General features: G+C 40.5%; 1 protein-coding gene and 1 long non-coding RNA gene across 2 annotated transcripts in view; one reads left to right on the top strand and one right to left on the bottom strand.

Annotated features, from left to right (window-relative positions):
- The window catches only part of rasef (RAS and EF-hand domain containing), a 49,223-nt gene extending 46,233 nt beyond the window's left edge, over nt 1–2,990 (bottom strand). Inside the window, exon 1 of the mRNA XM_052019685.1 lies at nt 1,969–2,990. Coding sequence (XP_051875645.1) covers nt 1,969–2,264 — 296 coding nt within the window. The 5' untranslated portion in view covers nt 2,265–2,990. The remainder of the gene's footprint in view (nt 1–1,968) is intronic.
- The window catches only part of LOC127572431 (uncharacterized), a 25,172-nt gene continuing 11,945 nt past the window's right edge, over nt 2,265–15,491 (top strand). The window contains exons 1-2 of the long non-coding RNA XR_007956629.1: nt 2,265–2,360; nt 10,730–10,799. This is a non-coding gene — a long non-coding RNA (uncharacterized LOC127572431). The remainder of the gene's footprint in view (nt 2,361–10,729; nt 10,800–15,491) is intronic.

Here is a 15,491-nt window from a genome sequence, read left to right as displayed (position 1 = left end):
AAAGAAAAATGGTCTTGGTCATATAGAGAATGCCGCTTGCTTCACAGTTACTAGGCAAGTTAACTTCCCTGTCCCTGCCTTCCACATTACAGCAGCCAAAGATTAGTACATGCGACCACTATACAAAGTACGCATTACCCCTCTGACCCTTCAGAGTTACTGATCACAAGAACACAAGAACCAGGAGTAGGCCATTTTGCTCTCCGAGTCTGCTCTGCCATTCATTGAAATCTCAGATCCATTTTCCAGCACTCACCCTACATTCCGCGATTTCCTTAATGTCCAGAAATCTACAAGTTCATGGTTTGACTGAGATTCCATAGCCCTCCAGAATAGAGAATGCCAAAGATTCACTCTGTGAAGAAATTGCTCATCTTAGTCCTAAACAGCCTATTCCTTATTCTCAAACTGTGACTCAAAATCAAAGGAACGTTCTCCCTTCATGTAGCCTGTCAATGACCAGTAAGGATGTTGTAAGTTTCAATGAGATCTTCTCTCATTTTACTAAATACTACAGAATTCAGGCCTAATCTACCCAATCTTTCTTCACATCCACTACACCCCAGAACCAGTCAGGTGAATCTATGCTACATGCCCTCTGTGCCAGATACAGCCTTCCTCAGGAAAGGAGACAAAAACTGTACACAATACTCCAGGTGCAATCGTACCAAGGCACTACATAATTGTGGTATGGCATATTTACTCCAGTACTAAAATCTTCTCAGACTAAAGTCAAAATACTTTTTGGCTTTTTAATTGCTTGCTACACCTGCATGTTGGCATTCAGTGATGAGTGTTTAGGAACAACTAGGTGGCTTTATGAAATGTGGGATGTCCAATCTCCCACCATTAAAAATACACTGCCTTTCTGTTTTGCACAGATTTTTCTACGTTACATCCCTTCTGCCTTGTTCTTGCCCATTCATTTAGCTCCTCTAATTCCTTTAGAGGCTCCTTACATCCTCCTCCATACTCTTAATCCCAGCTAGCTTCGTATCATATTCAAACTTGAAAATAAGATAAGAGTTCACCAAGCTCTTTCCAAAACTCATTCCTATCGGTCCCCTAGCCGAACTCAGAAGTATTGTTCAATGCGAGAAGTTGGGAGTCTGCCGTGGACCATTTGCTTTCCCGAGGAATTCCACCCTTTCCCGCAGCTACTAAACTCCTGTTTTAAACGAGCTTTCTCTTTATAAGGTGGGGTGGCGCTCCTCCCATATAGCTGCACCGAAAACTGCTCCCATTTTAGTCAATAAACAACGACAATGACTGGAGAATATTTAACTGTCGGTCTGCTACGTCTGGCCCGTCGTATTCCCATCTGGTAAAACCAATTCTTTGGAATACACCAAGCAAGGCGAAATCCCAATCCGATTTAAGGAAGGCGACATCGCGCGTCCCCTAGATACAGTAGTGTTAACAGAAACGCCGGAGAACCTTGCTCTTCTTGCATACAAGTCGGATTCTCAATGAACTGGCAGCTGAAAGTAAATAATTTTTGAGTCTCAATTAATTCCATATTTCAGACCTGTTGTTGCAGTAATAAGAGTCCGCAAAGGCACTCTCCGGCAGAGTGCCCGTTCACCTGCAATCTCCCAGTGTTCACAGAAATCCAACCAAAGTGGCGTCGGGACGGCTCGGGATTATTTAAAGCACATTTCATGCCGCTAAGCAGTTCCCGAGTAAGAATGGCCGTTCTCCCCGCACGGGTCGCGAACCGGCACCGGGTGAACTGCTCTGGACCCACCGCACTCGGCCAGGACCGGGGGGGGGGGGGGGGGGGGGCGCTTGGTCCCGATTCCTCAAACCCCAACACCTGCACCAGGGCCAGTTTTCCGCTCGGGCTGGATATACAAGACAACAAAGCCCCAAACCCAGCATATTCCAAAATAACCTGCGTCAGTACAAGAGGACCACGCCGAGAGGCGTGCTGCCTGTCACATAAAGCAATATGTTACAGGGTTTCACCTTGGGATGAACCTGGCTTCTTCGCCCAGTCTCTGCTGGAATTCGTCCCAGTCGGGCTCGACGCTCAAAGCCTCAAAGTTAATCATCTCGGAAACTTCTTGAAAGCCTTCGGCGAACTCGCGGAAGTTGATACAACCGTCTCTGTTAGAGTCGAGCTTGTCGAAGATAGCGTCGATCTCGGACTCCCGTACTTGTAGCTCCAGGCAGACCGTGAAAAATTCATCATACTCGATGCGCCCGGAATTATTCACGTCGCAGGCGTGGAAGAGAGCGCGCAGTCTCGGCTCCTCTTCCATCCGGAAATGGAAACACGAAAGTACAGACACACAACATGCAAAAATATCTAATCAAGCAAGCTCGGATCAAGCCCCCTCTCTCCTTCCTTCGATGAGGTAAAGACCGTGTGAGAGACGGTGACTTTCGCACTGCTAGTGCCGTAACTTTCATTCATGCACAGGTTGTGTTTTAGCTTGGGTCACAGTGCATCAGTCCAACCCGATGTATTTGGCGCCCACCCAACTCCCCCCCACCCCCCCGAAGTGAGATGACCCGGCGATTCGGAGCCCCAGACGATGCCTCAGGACTCGTTCATTCGGCCAGGTGTAGGGAGGGAGGGAGCTCCTCTTGACGTCAGCCTCCCTGTCCCACCTAGCGGCATTGTTTAAAGATGTTTTTTAAGAACTCCATGTCCTTTACACCTGGTCACGGCACGCAACGAGGGCGAAACGGGAGAGGTGGCGGGGAGATCATCCGTGAGGTAGGGACGGACGAGGTTCACTTCCCGCGGCTGAGCGTTGCTGCCACACAAGTGCTCGGACCACGATGGCCATCAAAAGCTGTCCCAGCCAGGCTCGCTCACCTGTCGGTGCACGGCGCTCAGGTTTTGGTAAACTCCGCCCAGAAATTGACGGGGGTTGATGAATGACGGAAAACAGTGCTGGCAAAAATTCCGTCAGTGTCAAGCGCCGCAACATAAGCGGGAGAACTGATCGATTTGCTTTGATGATTTGGGCTTTGAGGCAGATGTCCTCCACATGGTTTCAAAAAGAAGCTGAAATCCCCTCCTAACCACACTATTCCATATTTTGGATTTGATATTGGAGATCATCATGCACCTGCCGCACAATATGCAGCTCTTCTTGACGCATTAATTCACCCAGTTTTCAGGGCACCCTTAACCTTATCAATCGTTTTTTTTGTGCCCCTCAAGATTTTCAAGTGACTTTTAATCTTTTCCTTTCTACTTCCCTGAGATGTCTCTCACAGGCTTTCCGTTTCCCTTCTCTTCTAAAACCTTATTTTAAAAAAATTGAATTATCTCTTATATTCTTCTTAATGATCACACTTTTGGTCCCTCCTAGGGACATTCCAAAACCACCAATTTTTTAAGATACTGAAACTACATTTGCCTATCACTGTCATATTCTGCTGTGTGTTACAGTAGGACTTCTTATCAAAAATTCCTAACATACCTCATGTATGGATCCTTTTCTGTTCTCTTTTTGAAAAAAGGTCAGGTCACACTCCTAATTTCCTTTCAATTGTTCATTTTAAGAATGTAAGCATAGGTTGCGATCTCTCGAATGACATTGACATGTGATTATTATTTTCCAATGGTGCAAAATAGAGGATAGTAGACAAACGGAAGATAAGATTGTGCATAATGAATAACAAGCTACTGATGTGATGGCCCATTTCTGTTATCTGTAGATTTTGAAATAGTCCCCTGCACACCCAAGTGCAAGTATTTAATTGATAACTTAGCAAGAAATGAAGTAGTCCTAGTATCAACGCCAAGAGAGGAGAGATGTGCCTTCATTCAGGCTGAGAAACCACTGTAACCACCATCATTTCTATTGGATTCCCATCATCACAATTAGACTGACAAGATTGTAATTGCTAGGTTTTCCTTACCTCCCTTATGGAACAAGAGTGGAACATTTGCAATTCCCATGTACTCTGGTACCACCCTTGATTCTAAGAAGGATTGAAAGACTATAGTCTGCATTTCCCCAGTTCCTCCATTATTTCCTTAAGCAACCTTGGATGTATTTCCTCTAGACCTTGTAATTTCTCTATTCTAAGTTTTTGCCTGTCCACTATCTCTTTGTATCCTCTTTTCCTGAATCTGGCAGTATCTCTATCCCGTGAAGGCTGTTGCAAATTCCCTGTGAAGGCGGTCATACCTGTCTTCTTTTTTGCTTCCTAATTATCCTTTTTCTTGTTATACAAGCTGTTTACTACTTAAACACTTACTTAAGATGTTCAGGTTCCTTTTATGTTAGCTATCAATGTACTTTCATATTCCATGTTTGCCCCTCTTCCTTTTTTCACTCCCCTTCTGAACTTGTTGCGTCCACATAGCTCTTGCTCATTTTGGGAACCTAACATTTGCCATATTTTTTTTCTGCTTCATCTTACACTCCATTTCTTCTATAATTCAGTGAGTTCTGACTTTGAATACCTTGCCTTTCCCCTCATGTGAATATTCCCAGACTGCACCTGAACTATCTCCACTTTAAAGCCTGCCCATTCATTGATAATAATTTTACCTGCCCATCTTTGATTCTAGTTTAAGGTCTGTTCAATCCATTTTCAACCCACTAAAACTGGCTTTCCTCCAATTATACATTTTTGTTCCTTGTCCTTTTCCATAGCTAACCTAAAGCTTATGATCACTGTTTCTTAATTATTCTCCCATTGACATTTGCTCCATTTATCCCAAGCTATTCCTCAGCATCTAATCCAGCAATGTTCCTTTCTCATTGGATTGGAAACATACAGATCCTTTGGGCACACCATAAGTTCTTCTTCCTTTGCATTTAATACCATTATAGTTTACATTATAGTTTACATTAAACTAGTGTAATATCCCCACTATCAGCATGCTGCATTTCTTGTACCATCTGTAATTTCCTTGTAAATTTGCTTCTCTATATTGTTCCTACCATTTGTGTGGCCTTTAGATTACTCTCATTGAAATAATGTCACCTCTTGTTTTCTTCTTTGGTTGTGGTTGTATAGATTGTATCCTTAACATCATCTTTCCCCAACTCTGCATGCATGACATTATCCTTTATTTTTCCTATGTTCTTGGTTCCAAAGTGGACCATAAATCTCCTTGTTCACCCTCTTATTCCATAATGTTCTGAGCAGGTCAGTGATATCCTTGATCCCATCATTAGGAAGGGAAAATACCTTCCTGGAATCACATTTTCAGCCACATGTCCCCCTGATTGCCCACTTCACCTTTTAAGTATCAAGTTCTCTATTATTAAATATTTTCGTAATTTTTCCTTCCACCCACCCATCCAACATCCCTCCAAAAGCTCTGTGTTTATCAAATGTATTTTTTTAATCCAGATATGCATTCATTCATTTACCCATTATCCACCCTGCTATTTATATTACTGACTGGATTGGATAATCTTAGACTTGTAGAGTAACACAGAAACAGATCCTTTGGCCCACCTCATCCATGCTGGCTACCAGCTACCCATCTATATGAATCCAGTTTACCAGCACTTGGTCCATAGGCTTCTATGCCTTGGTGATTCAAATGCTCAAGTGATATCAGCCTGAGACACCGATATCAGGGAAGCTAAAGGATGCAGCATTGTCTAAAGTAACTTTCATCTATAAAATTATAAGAGGCAGAGATAGGGTAGATAGAATTGTTTTCCCAGAGTGAAAATACCAAATACTGCTTTAAGGTGAGAGGGGGGAAAGTTTAAGGGAGATTTATGAGGTCATTTTTTTTTTACACAGTAAGTGGTACATGCTTGGAACATGCTGCCAGGGGAGGTGGTAGAAGCACACACAAGAGCAATGTTTAAGAGGCTTTTAGACAGACACATGAACGGGCAAGGAATGAAGGGATATAGACCAGGTGCAAGCAGATGTGCACTTTAAATTGGCATCATGGTTGTCATAGATACCATGGGCTGAAGGGTCTTTTCCTGTGTCGTACTGTTCTATGTTCTACCTAGTATATTTTAGAACTCCAGTGTGTCCCAAAGCAATTTACAACCAATTAATCACTTCAGGAGTGCAAACACAGATGTAGTCAGAAAATAGACGTGGCCAATCAGTAATTAGGTAAATGGGAGAACAGTTTGTGCGACATGCAATGCACCTTCCTAAATCTTCCTCTGCTACCATGAAAGGCAGCATCATGTTTTTCCGTGTTTCTGTCATTTGTGTGAATGGTGCATACAACCTGCTGCACATGTGGAGCATTTTGGTTTATTAACATAACATTACTGTGTGTTGACATGGTGATTTTTGAAAGATGTTAATGGCTAACTTGTATTTTTGACATGTAGTTAACATGTTGTAGTTTCACTCTCACATCATGGCGAAGCACTATGATCTGTTGCTTTCTCTGTATTTGTGCCCTGACCCACCTGCTATCTGATTGTAAACAAATTCCATAGCATAAAAGGATCTTGGAACTTTGAGTTTAAATGGGTTACGCATTTATGTTCAATGTGTCCCAGTCTCCTCGATCTTTTAAATCTATCCATCAAACCTTCATCTAATTGAAACTCACATGCCAACTAGACATATAGCCATGGCATTCAAATGTAAGTAGCCTCCAAATGCATCTGTCAGCGGATGTGAAGAGTGGGAATGGGGAATTCTCGACACTGCTTTGAAATTTCAGGTGTGATAGGAAATTTAATAATTTTTTTCAGCATTTAATAACAATTTATTATTTTTAAAACATCCATTGAGTTTGGTCTTTTTGTTGATATATGCTGTATTTTATTTCTGGATTTCATGCTAAATAAAAGTCACATTAAAATCAAAATGCTTCCCTGAAATGCAAGGTTTTAAACACATTGGTACACGGTTTTGTATGAATGAAAGCTAAATGAGTGGAAGCATAAATATGAAGCCTAAGTATGAAATATGTCAGCGTAGGTTTTGCATTTCCTTGGACTGTAATTGTTTATGCTGACTTTACAAATTTATGTCTGTTTTACGTTGGGGATCGGTATTCTACAGAAAGTTGGAAAATACCTTAACATAAATTAAACTTGGAAAGAAGGGCTCAATTTTACTTAGTTTTGACTTCTAGTTTTCTCCCTTAAGGAAAGCATAGCATATGGGAAACTGGGCTTCATAAACAGTGGCACAGAGTATAAACAGACAAAGCAGGGAAGTTATGTTGAACCTTCATAAAACACTGTTTAGATAACTTGTAAATTATTGCATCCAGTTTCAGTTGCTACACATTAGGATGGATGCGAATATGCTGGAGAGAGTGCAGAAGGGATTTACCAGTAACTTTCGAGACATGAGGAATTTCAAAAAAGCTACACTGTAGAAACTGGGTTTGTTCTCCTTGAAGCTAAGAAGATTAAAAGGAGATTTGAGAGAGATCCATAAGAACATAATGCAATCCTGCCAATGCACCAAGCACTTCCTTGTGCGTGCCATCAGTCTTCTTCTGTAAGCTCCCCTATCAAAGTCTTCCACAGCAGATTTCAAGTACAACCTCGCCCACTGGGAATTTGGACCTACCATTTCTCCCTGGCCTGAACCCTTCCTGCCTTTAGTGCCCAGTGACTCATTATAAGCAGATCCCACCTCTGTTAACCTCTTCTGTGGGCAACACAGTGAACTTTTGTCTGTGAGCATCAGATAGAACAATTGGCCTGCTATTGCTCTCTTCTGATCAACTTCCTATTTATCTACATGAAAGGGGAAAGGCAATTAGGTGGTTTACAGTGTGCTATTGCTATTGCAGTGACGCTAATGCAGCGCCAGCGATCGGGGTTCGATTCCCGTCGCTGTCTTTAAGGAGTTTGTACGTTCTCCCGTGTCTGTGTGGGTTTCCTCCGGGTGCTCCGGTTTCCTCCCACATTGCAAAGACATACGGGTAGGTTAATTTGGGTTTAAGATGGGCAGCGCGGACTCGTTGGGCCAGAAGGGCCTGTTACCACGCTGTAAATAAAATTTTTTAAAAAAAGGAGAAAATAGCAGATACCTGCCACATCATTAAAGGATTATAATCAGAAGAGTTTGGGGAAAAGGGGGAATTGCCAAATTAAAAAGATTAGCCATGAACACAACACCATCTACAATGGTCTCAGCTCCACCACTGGCTGACAGGTTTGAGAATAGCTGATCCAGCACAATATGGTAATCACTCCTCCAGGGGTGAGAGGTGTTGCAATTCACATGTCCCTGTTTGCTGTTATTAAAACCACTTATATACCAAAAGGAAATGCGCGAATGTGTTTAGCTGATGTGCCTAGTGTGGTTTAATAGCTGGAAGTATAAGCAACCTGTGAGATGTGAATGTGAGAATGGAGTACAGTAAGTGTTTGTGATAAGGCATGTTAATGTTTGGTCTAAGTCATGATGGAAATGTTGATGTTTATTGCCCCTGAACTGAGGAAACAGTTCAGAGTTACATATGAACCAGGCCTGACAATGACGACAGACTTCCTTCTCCGAAGGACCTTCGTGAGCCAGATGGGTTTTTGTGACAAACATGTGATTCGATGGCTTTCGTCATTGAGGCTAGCTTTAACTGCAGATTTATTTAGTTAATTTAAATTCCCCAACTGTCTTGGTGGGACTCAGACATGTGCCTCTGGATCAACAGTCCAGAACTCTGGTTACTAGTCTGGGAATTTCTCTGCAACACTACTGTACCCTTTACTCTGATTGGTAGAGCTTGTTGCTAGATTAGTGAGGTGAACGTGGTGCATTGAGTATTTTGTGAGCCTAGAGAAAGTTTTATTAAGAAATGGCATTTGAAGATGTATTCATATGAACATATGAATTAGAAGCAGAAATAGGCAATTCAGCCTCTCAAGCCCAATCCCCCATTTAATAAGATCAGGGCTAATCTGATTTTAACCTCAACCCTGCATTCCCATCAACCCGTGGTAACTTTTTACCCCCTTGCTTATTAGGAATCTATCTTCAGCTTTTATCAGTTTTGAGGAAGAGAGCTTCAAAGACTCACAATACTCTGAAAAAAAACTTTGCCTTATCTCTGCCTTGATTAGGTGACCTCTTATTTTTAAACAGTTCTAGATACTGCCACAAAAGTAAATATCCTCTTCACACCCACTCTGTTAAGATATCTCAGGATATTATATGTTTCAGTCAGATCTCCTTTCTCTTTTCTACACTCCAGAGGATACAAGCCTAATCTGTCCAACTTTTCTGCATAACCAATCCACTCATTTCCAGATATTAATTTGGTAAACCTTCTCTGAACAGTTCCAATGCATTATCATCCTCTCTTAAATAAGGAGACCAATACTGTACTCACCACTCCAAATGTGTTCTCTCAACACCCTAAACAGCTGAACTGTAACCTTCTATTTGTTTCCCTATACACTGACTTGTATCATGCATATGAGGTCTTTGAACCTCCCCAGGTACTGCCACTAACGTCTTGGAATCTATTCCTCTCATTAACCTCAACAACTAGAGAGAGCACAATACTCGATCTCCTCTTAGAGAATGAAGCAGGGCAGGTGATAGAAGTGAGTGTAGGGGAACACTTTGGATCTAGTGATCATAATTCCATTAGTTTCAAGATAATTATGGAGAAGGATAGGACTGGTCCGAGGGTTAAGATTCTAAACTGGAGGAAGGCCAATTTTGAGTGCATCAGAAGGGATCTGGCAGGTGTGCATTGGTTGTTTTCCGGCATAGGGATGCTTGGTAAGTGGTAGACCATCAAAAGTGAAACATTGAGTATCCAGAATCTGTATGTTGCTGTTAGACTAAAAGGCAAGGCTAACAGATTTAGGGAACCTTGGTTATCGAGGGATATTGAGGCCTGATAAAGAAAAAGGTGGCGCATATCAGGTATGGGCAGTTAGGATCAAATGTGGTCATCTATGCGTGGAGCTGAAAGAGATGAGGGAGATCTTAAATGAATTTTTTGCATCTGTATTTACTCAAGAGACAGACACAAAGTCCATAGAACTGAGGAAAAAGAGTAGTGAGGTCCTAGACTGTATCCGGATTACGGAAGAGAAGGTGCTTGCTGTCTTGAGGCAAATTAGGGTGGATAAATCCCCAGGGCCTGACGAAGTGTCCCCTTGGACCTTGTGAGAGGCTAGTGCAGAGGCTAGTACAGGGGCACTGACAGAGATAGTTAGAACATCCTTAGCCATAGGTGAGGTGCCAGAGGACTGGAGGATAGCTAATGTTGTTCCATTGTTCAAGAAAGGCTCTAAGAATAAGCTGGGAAATTATAGGCCAGTGAGCCTGACGCCAGTTGTGGGTAAATTATTGTAAGGTATTCTAAGGGGCAGGATATATAAGTATTTGGAATAGACAGGGCCTGAGGTATCTAGTATTGGGTGCCTGATCTTGAGTATGTGTAGGTCTTGTCACCAGTAAGCTGCTCAGACCTCTGAAATAACTTTTATTACCAGTTCCTGCTGCAAAGCACCTGACCTTTAAGAGACAAAATGCCAGGTAGCTTGAACTAGTGGTAGTCAATCACAAAATTAGGCCCTGCAGTGATAACTGAGCCAGTAAATCCTATGGTTTACACTGGCTGGTCACGTAAATTATGATAGCATGCAGGCAGCACAAACTTGTGCGTGGCCTGAACCAACTTAAATAAGAGTAGGCTAATCACATATCAGAATCTCTGCACTTGTTTTCTTGTGTTCTCCAATTTAGCCTCTATTGGTTTTGTTTAAAAAGTCACCTGACTTGTAACGCAAACTATTAACTTCAATACTTTTCTTGCCGTCTCCTGAAAACATTTCAGATTAGGAAAGTGCCCGTGGGTGTATCTATTATGTCAGACACAGAGCCACGTCAGCTAGCAACTCTGCTGAGTAAGTACAGATCACATAACTTTTGTTCCTTGATGCCATTCTCTAGTTTTGTACCTTCATGAACTGGTCTTGTGATATTCTAATATGTATAGTCAAACCTTAACTTGACCATGAGAAATAAATGTTATAGTTGGTTATTCTTTCAACAATTTTGCATGAAAAGCGATTCTTTGGAAATAAGTGACTTATGATGTGAAAATTACTTTCAGGAAAGATATGGCAAAATGCCACAGACATTAAGTAAACAAAATACTTCACCAGATGACACGTGGGAAAACGATCCAAAAAACAGCCACGTTATTTTCTAGGCACAGTAGAAAACTGAGGCAAGTTATTAATATAGTGAATTTTGTTAAAACGTTCTTTAGAAAATCATACTTGTTATGACTCACATGTAAAATGACTAGTGCTCCAATATTACTCCTAGCATCTAATCCCATACAAATACTTCAGTCATGAAGACGACCCCTTCTCTCCTTTATCTGTGGGGTTGCCTTACTCTGTGCCTCTCTCTCCTTATTCCCACTGTGTTCGCCAATGTGTATGGAACTATCACCAGAACACTCAAGTCTGGGAGCAATAGTGTCCTCTTGGAGCATAAATCCTGATCACATAATCAGTCCTTCTGAAAAAAAACAATAAATTATGACAACTGCCACAAGGCCTGGAAGAAGACTAACATTCTCCAAATAGTAGTCTGGAAACCAACAATGACAAATCTACAGGTAATTGATGATCCTTTAAATAGTTTAGGAAAGAGTCCTCCCTGCTGCTAACTACAGACCTTCTATATGAGATATAACAACAATAAATTCCATTGCTTATTGATTTGCAGAGTGATTATCTTTGCAACAGCGTACGGAGTACAATTAACCAGATTATAAAGCTTCAAAAACTTCTTTAAAAAATTATATTTTTAATTGCAATTTCCAGTGAGAATCAGTTCTTATATAATTTATACCATCAATAGATCCAATTTGCTTTACAGTTGTTTCGTGATGGATAAACTCATAACAGTCGAATTATATAGGATAACTGATTCTCACAGGAAGCTTTCCGTTTCAAAGATAATCATTTTTATATAATTCGATGTTATGAGTTTATCCATCAAGAAACAAGAGCCAAGCAAATTGGATCTATTGACGGTATAAATCTGGTTCATTCAAGAGAGCTGTATAATTGCACTAAGCAAAGGAATGAGGAAAGTGAATTTCTCTCCTTTCTCTCCTGGTAAACCACTAACTGTTGGCAAGGTTACATTCTTCCCCCTTTTTAATTTATCTGTCACGCAGTTCAGGTACATCATTGTGATTACGATCTGTAGCAGGATTACAGGCCAGTTGTATTCTGTTATTAGAATACTTGCTCTGTTTATAATGTTCCTTTAGTTGGGTACAAGCAATTTTCATTATATTCAACCATGTATATGCAGAATAATATCTAGTGACTGACATTTTCTGGAGAGACTCTGAAGCTTTTCAGAATGTACTCTATGCATAGGTGTGTGTTAATACTTTTATAATTGGATGAATATTGAAAAGGGTGTAACCCATTATGATAATTAATCTCTGGCTCAATAATAGTTAACCTCATCAACTAACCTCTCTAAAAGTAGTACAAGGAATTTATTCTATGTTTGATGGCATTACCTCAATAAAATAAATGAAGACATTAATACAAAGGAATCCAAGTGGATCAATAAGTGATTTCATTACCACCAGCTCACAATCAATGCAGCATATCTTAGCCTAGAAATCCAATAGTGTAGTGCTTCTTCATAGACTATACAATTGAATTTCAATTGTACAATTAAAGATCAATTATTAAATGTGACCACATTTAGTGAATAATGCAGTTTCTGATTCTACACTGAATATTTGCATGCTCAAAGCTCTCAGAGTATACAGGGGTGGTGTCAATCTGCATACAATGACGCAATGTTGGTTCCCCATTCAAGTGATTCCTGTACTCGCAACAGTAGTCACTGGTACCTGGCACAGGAATGCAAGTCTATAATTCAGGGACTGATCTCTACACCTATACTATAGTAAGAAATGATGGTCTCACAAAAATGCCCACTACCCCTGAGTAATATTTAACATATCACATGTCACCAACACTCTGCTACAAATCATTTCAATGTCCCTTCTTTACAGATCAGGAAAGCGAAAAACAAGCAAATCAACATGCCAACATTTTTACATATGCCTCAAAATCAGAAGCATTCAGTCGATGACTAATCAACCTTGTACATTCTCTTAATGTCCACAATGATTGTGAGTTTCTTTATGTTGCTTCGTGCGCAGGCCATTAGACAAAAGTAGAACTATATACAGGATATCCTTTATTAAAGGCAGTAACTCTCACCTAAATAGTGTCTGGTACAACAACATTTCAAGATCTTACTGTGTGGTGCACTCAGTTCTTAAAAATACCCTTTCACATGTGCGTTACACTACTTCCCCTTCAGAAAGGAAGAAATTCTTTCCTAATCATTTACAGATATAAAGTTATATCACAGGTTATATATTTGCACATAATCATAGTTATATTCAACCAATCTATTAGCCTCTTATCTTTAAATGTGAAGGTGCAGCGCCATCTCTAAAATATAGTCCAGGTTCCTGCATTTCTGTGATATTCAAACCTAGCACCCACTCCACCAAAGCTACTAAGCCTGTGGGCACAGTAGCCTTTCCCGCGAATCTACTGCTGGTTGCTATGAGTCCTGTCCCCTTAAAGAGCAAGGTATGTGTGTTGTATACCTGCCATGGTTAAGTGGCTGCAAATGCGTGTAAGGTGTGAGATGTGTTGGAGTAGTGCTATGTGTCTAAGTGCAACAGATTTTGATAGATAAAAGTTGTTTCTGTTTCCACTAACTTTTATGAAGTGTGAGAGGTCATTAAGCTTTTTGAAGCACTGAGATCTGGTCTTTGGCTCTAAATAACTATAGGTAATACAGTAAGTAAATTGTCATTCTTCTCAAAAGAAGAAAGAACAATTTCACTCAAAAGCTATAGTAGTTTCAATATAACGTGATAGGAATATCAAATAGGTTTCCAAGCAAATTGACAACTTTAGAAATTAGCCACATTTCAACTTAACAATATTTGCCCACAATATTAAAATCTATTAAGAAAGATATGTATAACCTATATGTATTTCTTCGTGCATTGTTTGTCCAGAATTTTGTTTTTAATCTGAGGTTCAAGGGTATAAGGCTACATATTATTTTTTAAGTCTGTAGTTGAATGAGGCAACACACAAAAACTGCTGGAGGAACTCAGCAGGTCAGGCAGCATCTATGGAGGGAAATGAACAGTCTACATTTTGGGCCGAGACCCTTCATCAGGACTTGAATGAGGCACATGCTTTTCTTATTATGAGTCAACATGCATGATACATTAATAGGAGTCACTTCTTAAAGTTAATTAGTTATACCCAGGGGGTGCACAGTGGTGTAGCAGTTACATCTTAACCTTGGCTTCTTTCTACGTGGAGTCTGCATGTTCTCCTTGAGACCAACTGTGTTTTCCCCCAACTACCCTATTTCCTTCCATATCCTAAAGATGTGCTGGTAGGTTGTTTGGCTGCTGTAAGTTTGCCCTGATGTAACTGGGTGCCAAGAGAACCAATGGGGAGTTGATGAGCTCGTGAGGGAGAATAGGTTACAGGGAAATAAATGGGGAATGAGATTCATGGGAATTCTCTGAGAGCTGGCATAGACTCAATGGGCTGAATGGCCTCTTTCTATCGTCATTAGAAAGTATGAGAAATAATACTAACAAGGCATTCAGAGCAGAAATTTTATCAAAATCAATTTGGCAAACTTTACATTCTTTGTTTACTGCAGCACAAGATACTGACAAAATTTTGTTAGACTGCATTGTGTCATTTGTATATGACGTATCAAAGCTTCTTCTGTTTCATTTCCCTGAATAACAAAATAAATCTTCAAAATACTTCACTAAGACAGTACCCCTTTAATTTTTTTAAGAAATGTTCTGCAATTTGGAAGCCATTAATTCAAAACTTTGTTTTAAAGTGAAGGCGTGTGTTAATTTTATGCTGATGCTTTAAAGACCTGGAATGTTTTGAATCTGTTTTAAGGCGTGACAATGTACAGGACATACTCTTCTCTGTCTCGGATCTCCAGGATGTGGCTTTTGCTTACTGTTACTATGGTTTCACAAGCTTGTTTTAAAGCCATTACCATGGTTCTAATATCTCAATGGGCTTGCTAAACCTAATTACATTCCCTGTAAACAGAATTTTGTTAAAACTTGCCACATACCTTTAAAATAGTATTAATTTATAAAGAATATTATTAACCCTTTAGCAAGTCATCAATTGGATTGCCCTTCTGAATTCCTAACTGAATTGTGTTTGTCTTGAAAATTGTAATAGGGACTCAATATTGAAGGGGAGTGTGAAATATAGGACACATTTATCTGGAGAACCTTAAGCTTATCGGAACTTGAGTATAGGTCATTCTTCACTGTTGGAGGCCATAGGTATACAAAGAAATTCCAATGTAGAAACAGGTTGTTTGGCTCTGACCACTCAAATGTGCCCAACCGTGCACGCCTCACCTCACTATGACATGACTACCTCCATCCATTGACCATTGACAACCATTGATGTCATGCCATTGGAACGTATCTCCTGAAGTTGGGGGGGCATTGTCTGATG

Source organism: Pristis pectinata, chromosome 7, assembly GCF_009764475.1.
Source record: "Pristis pectinata isolate sPriPec2 chromosome 7, sPriPec2.1.pri, whole genome shotgun sequence".
NCBI classification, from domain to species: Eukaryota; Metazoa; Chordata; class Chondrichthyes; order Rhinopristiformes; family Pristidae; genus Pristis; species Pristis pectinata.
Note: the sequence above shows the minus strand (reverse complement) of the source record. Positions and strands in the feature narration are given on the sequence as shown.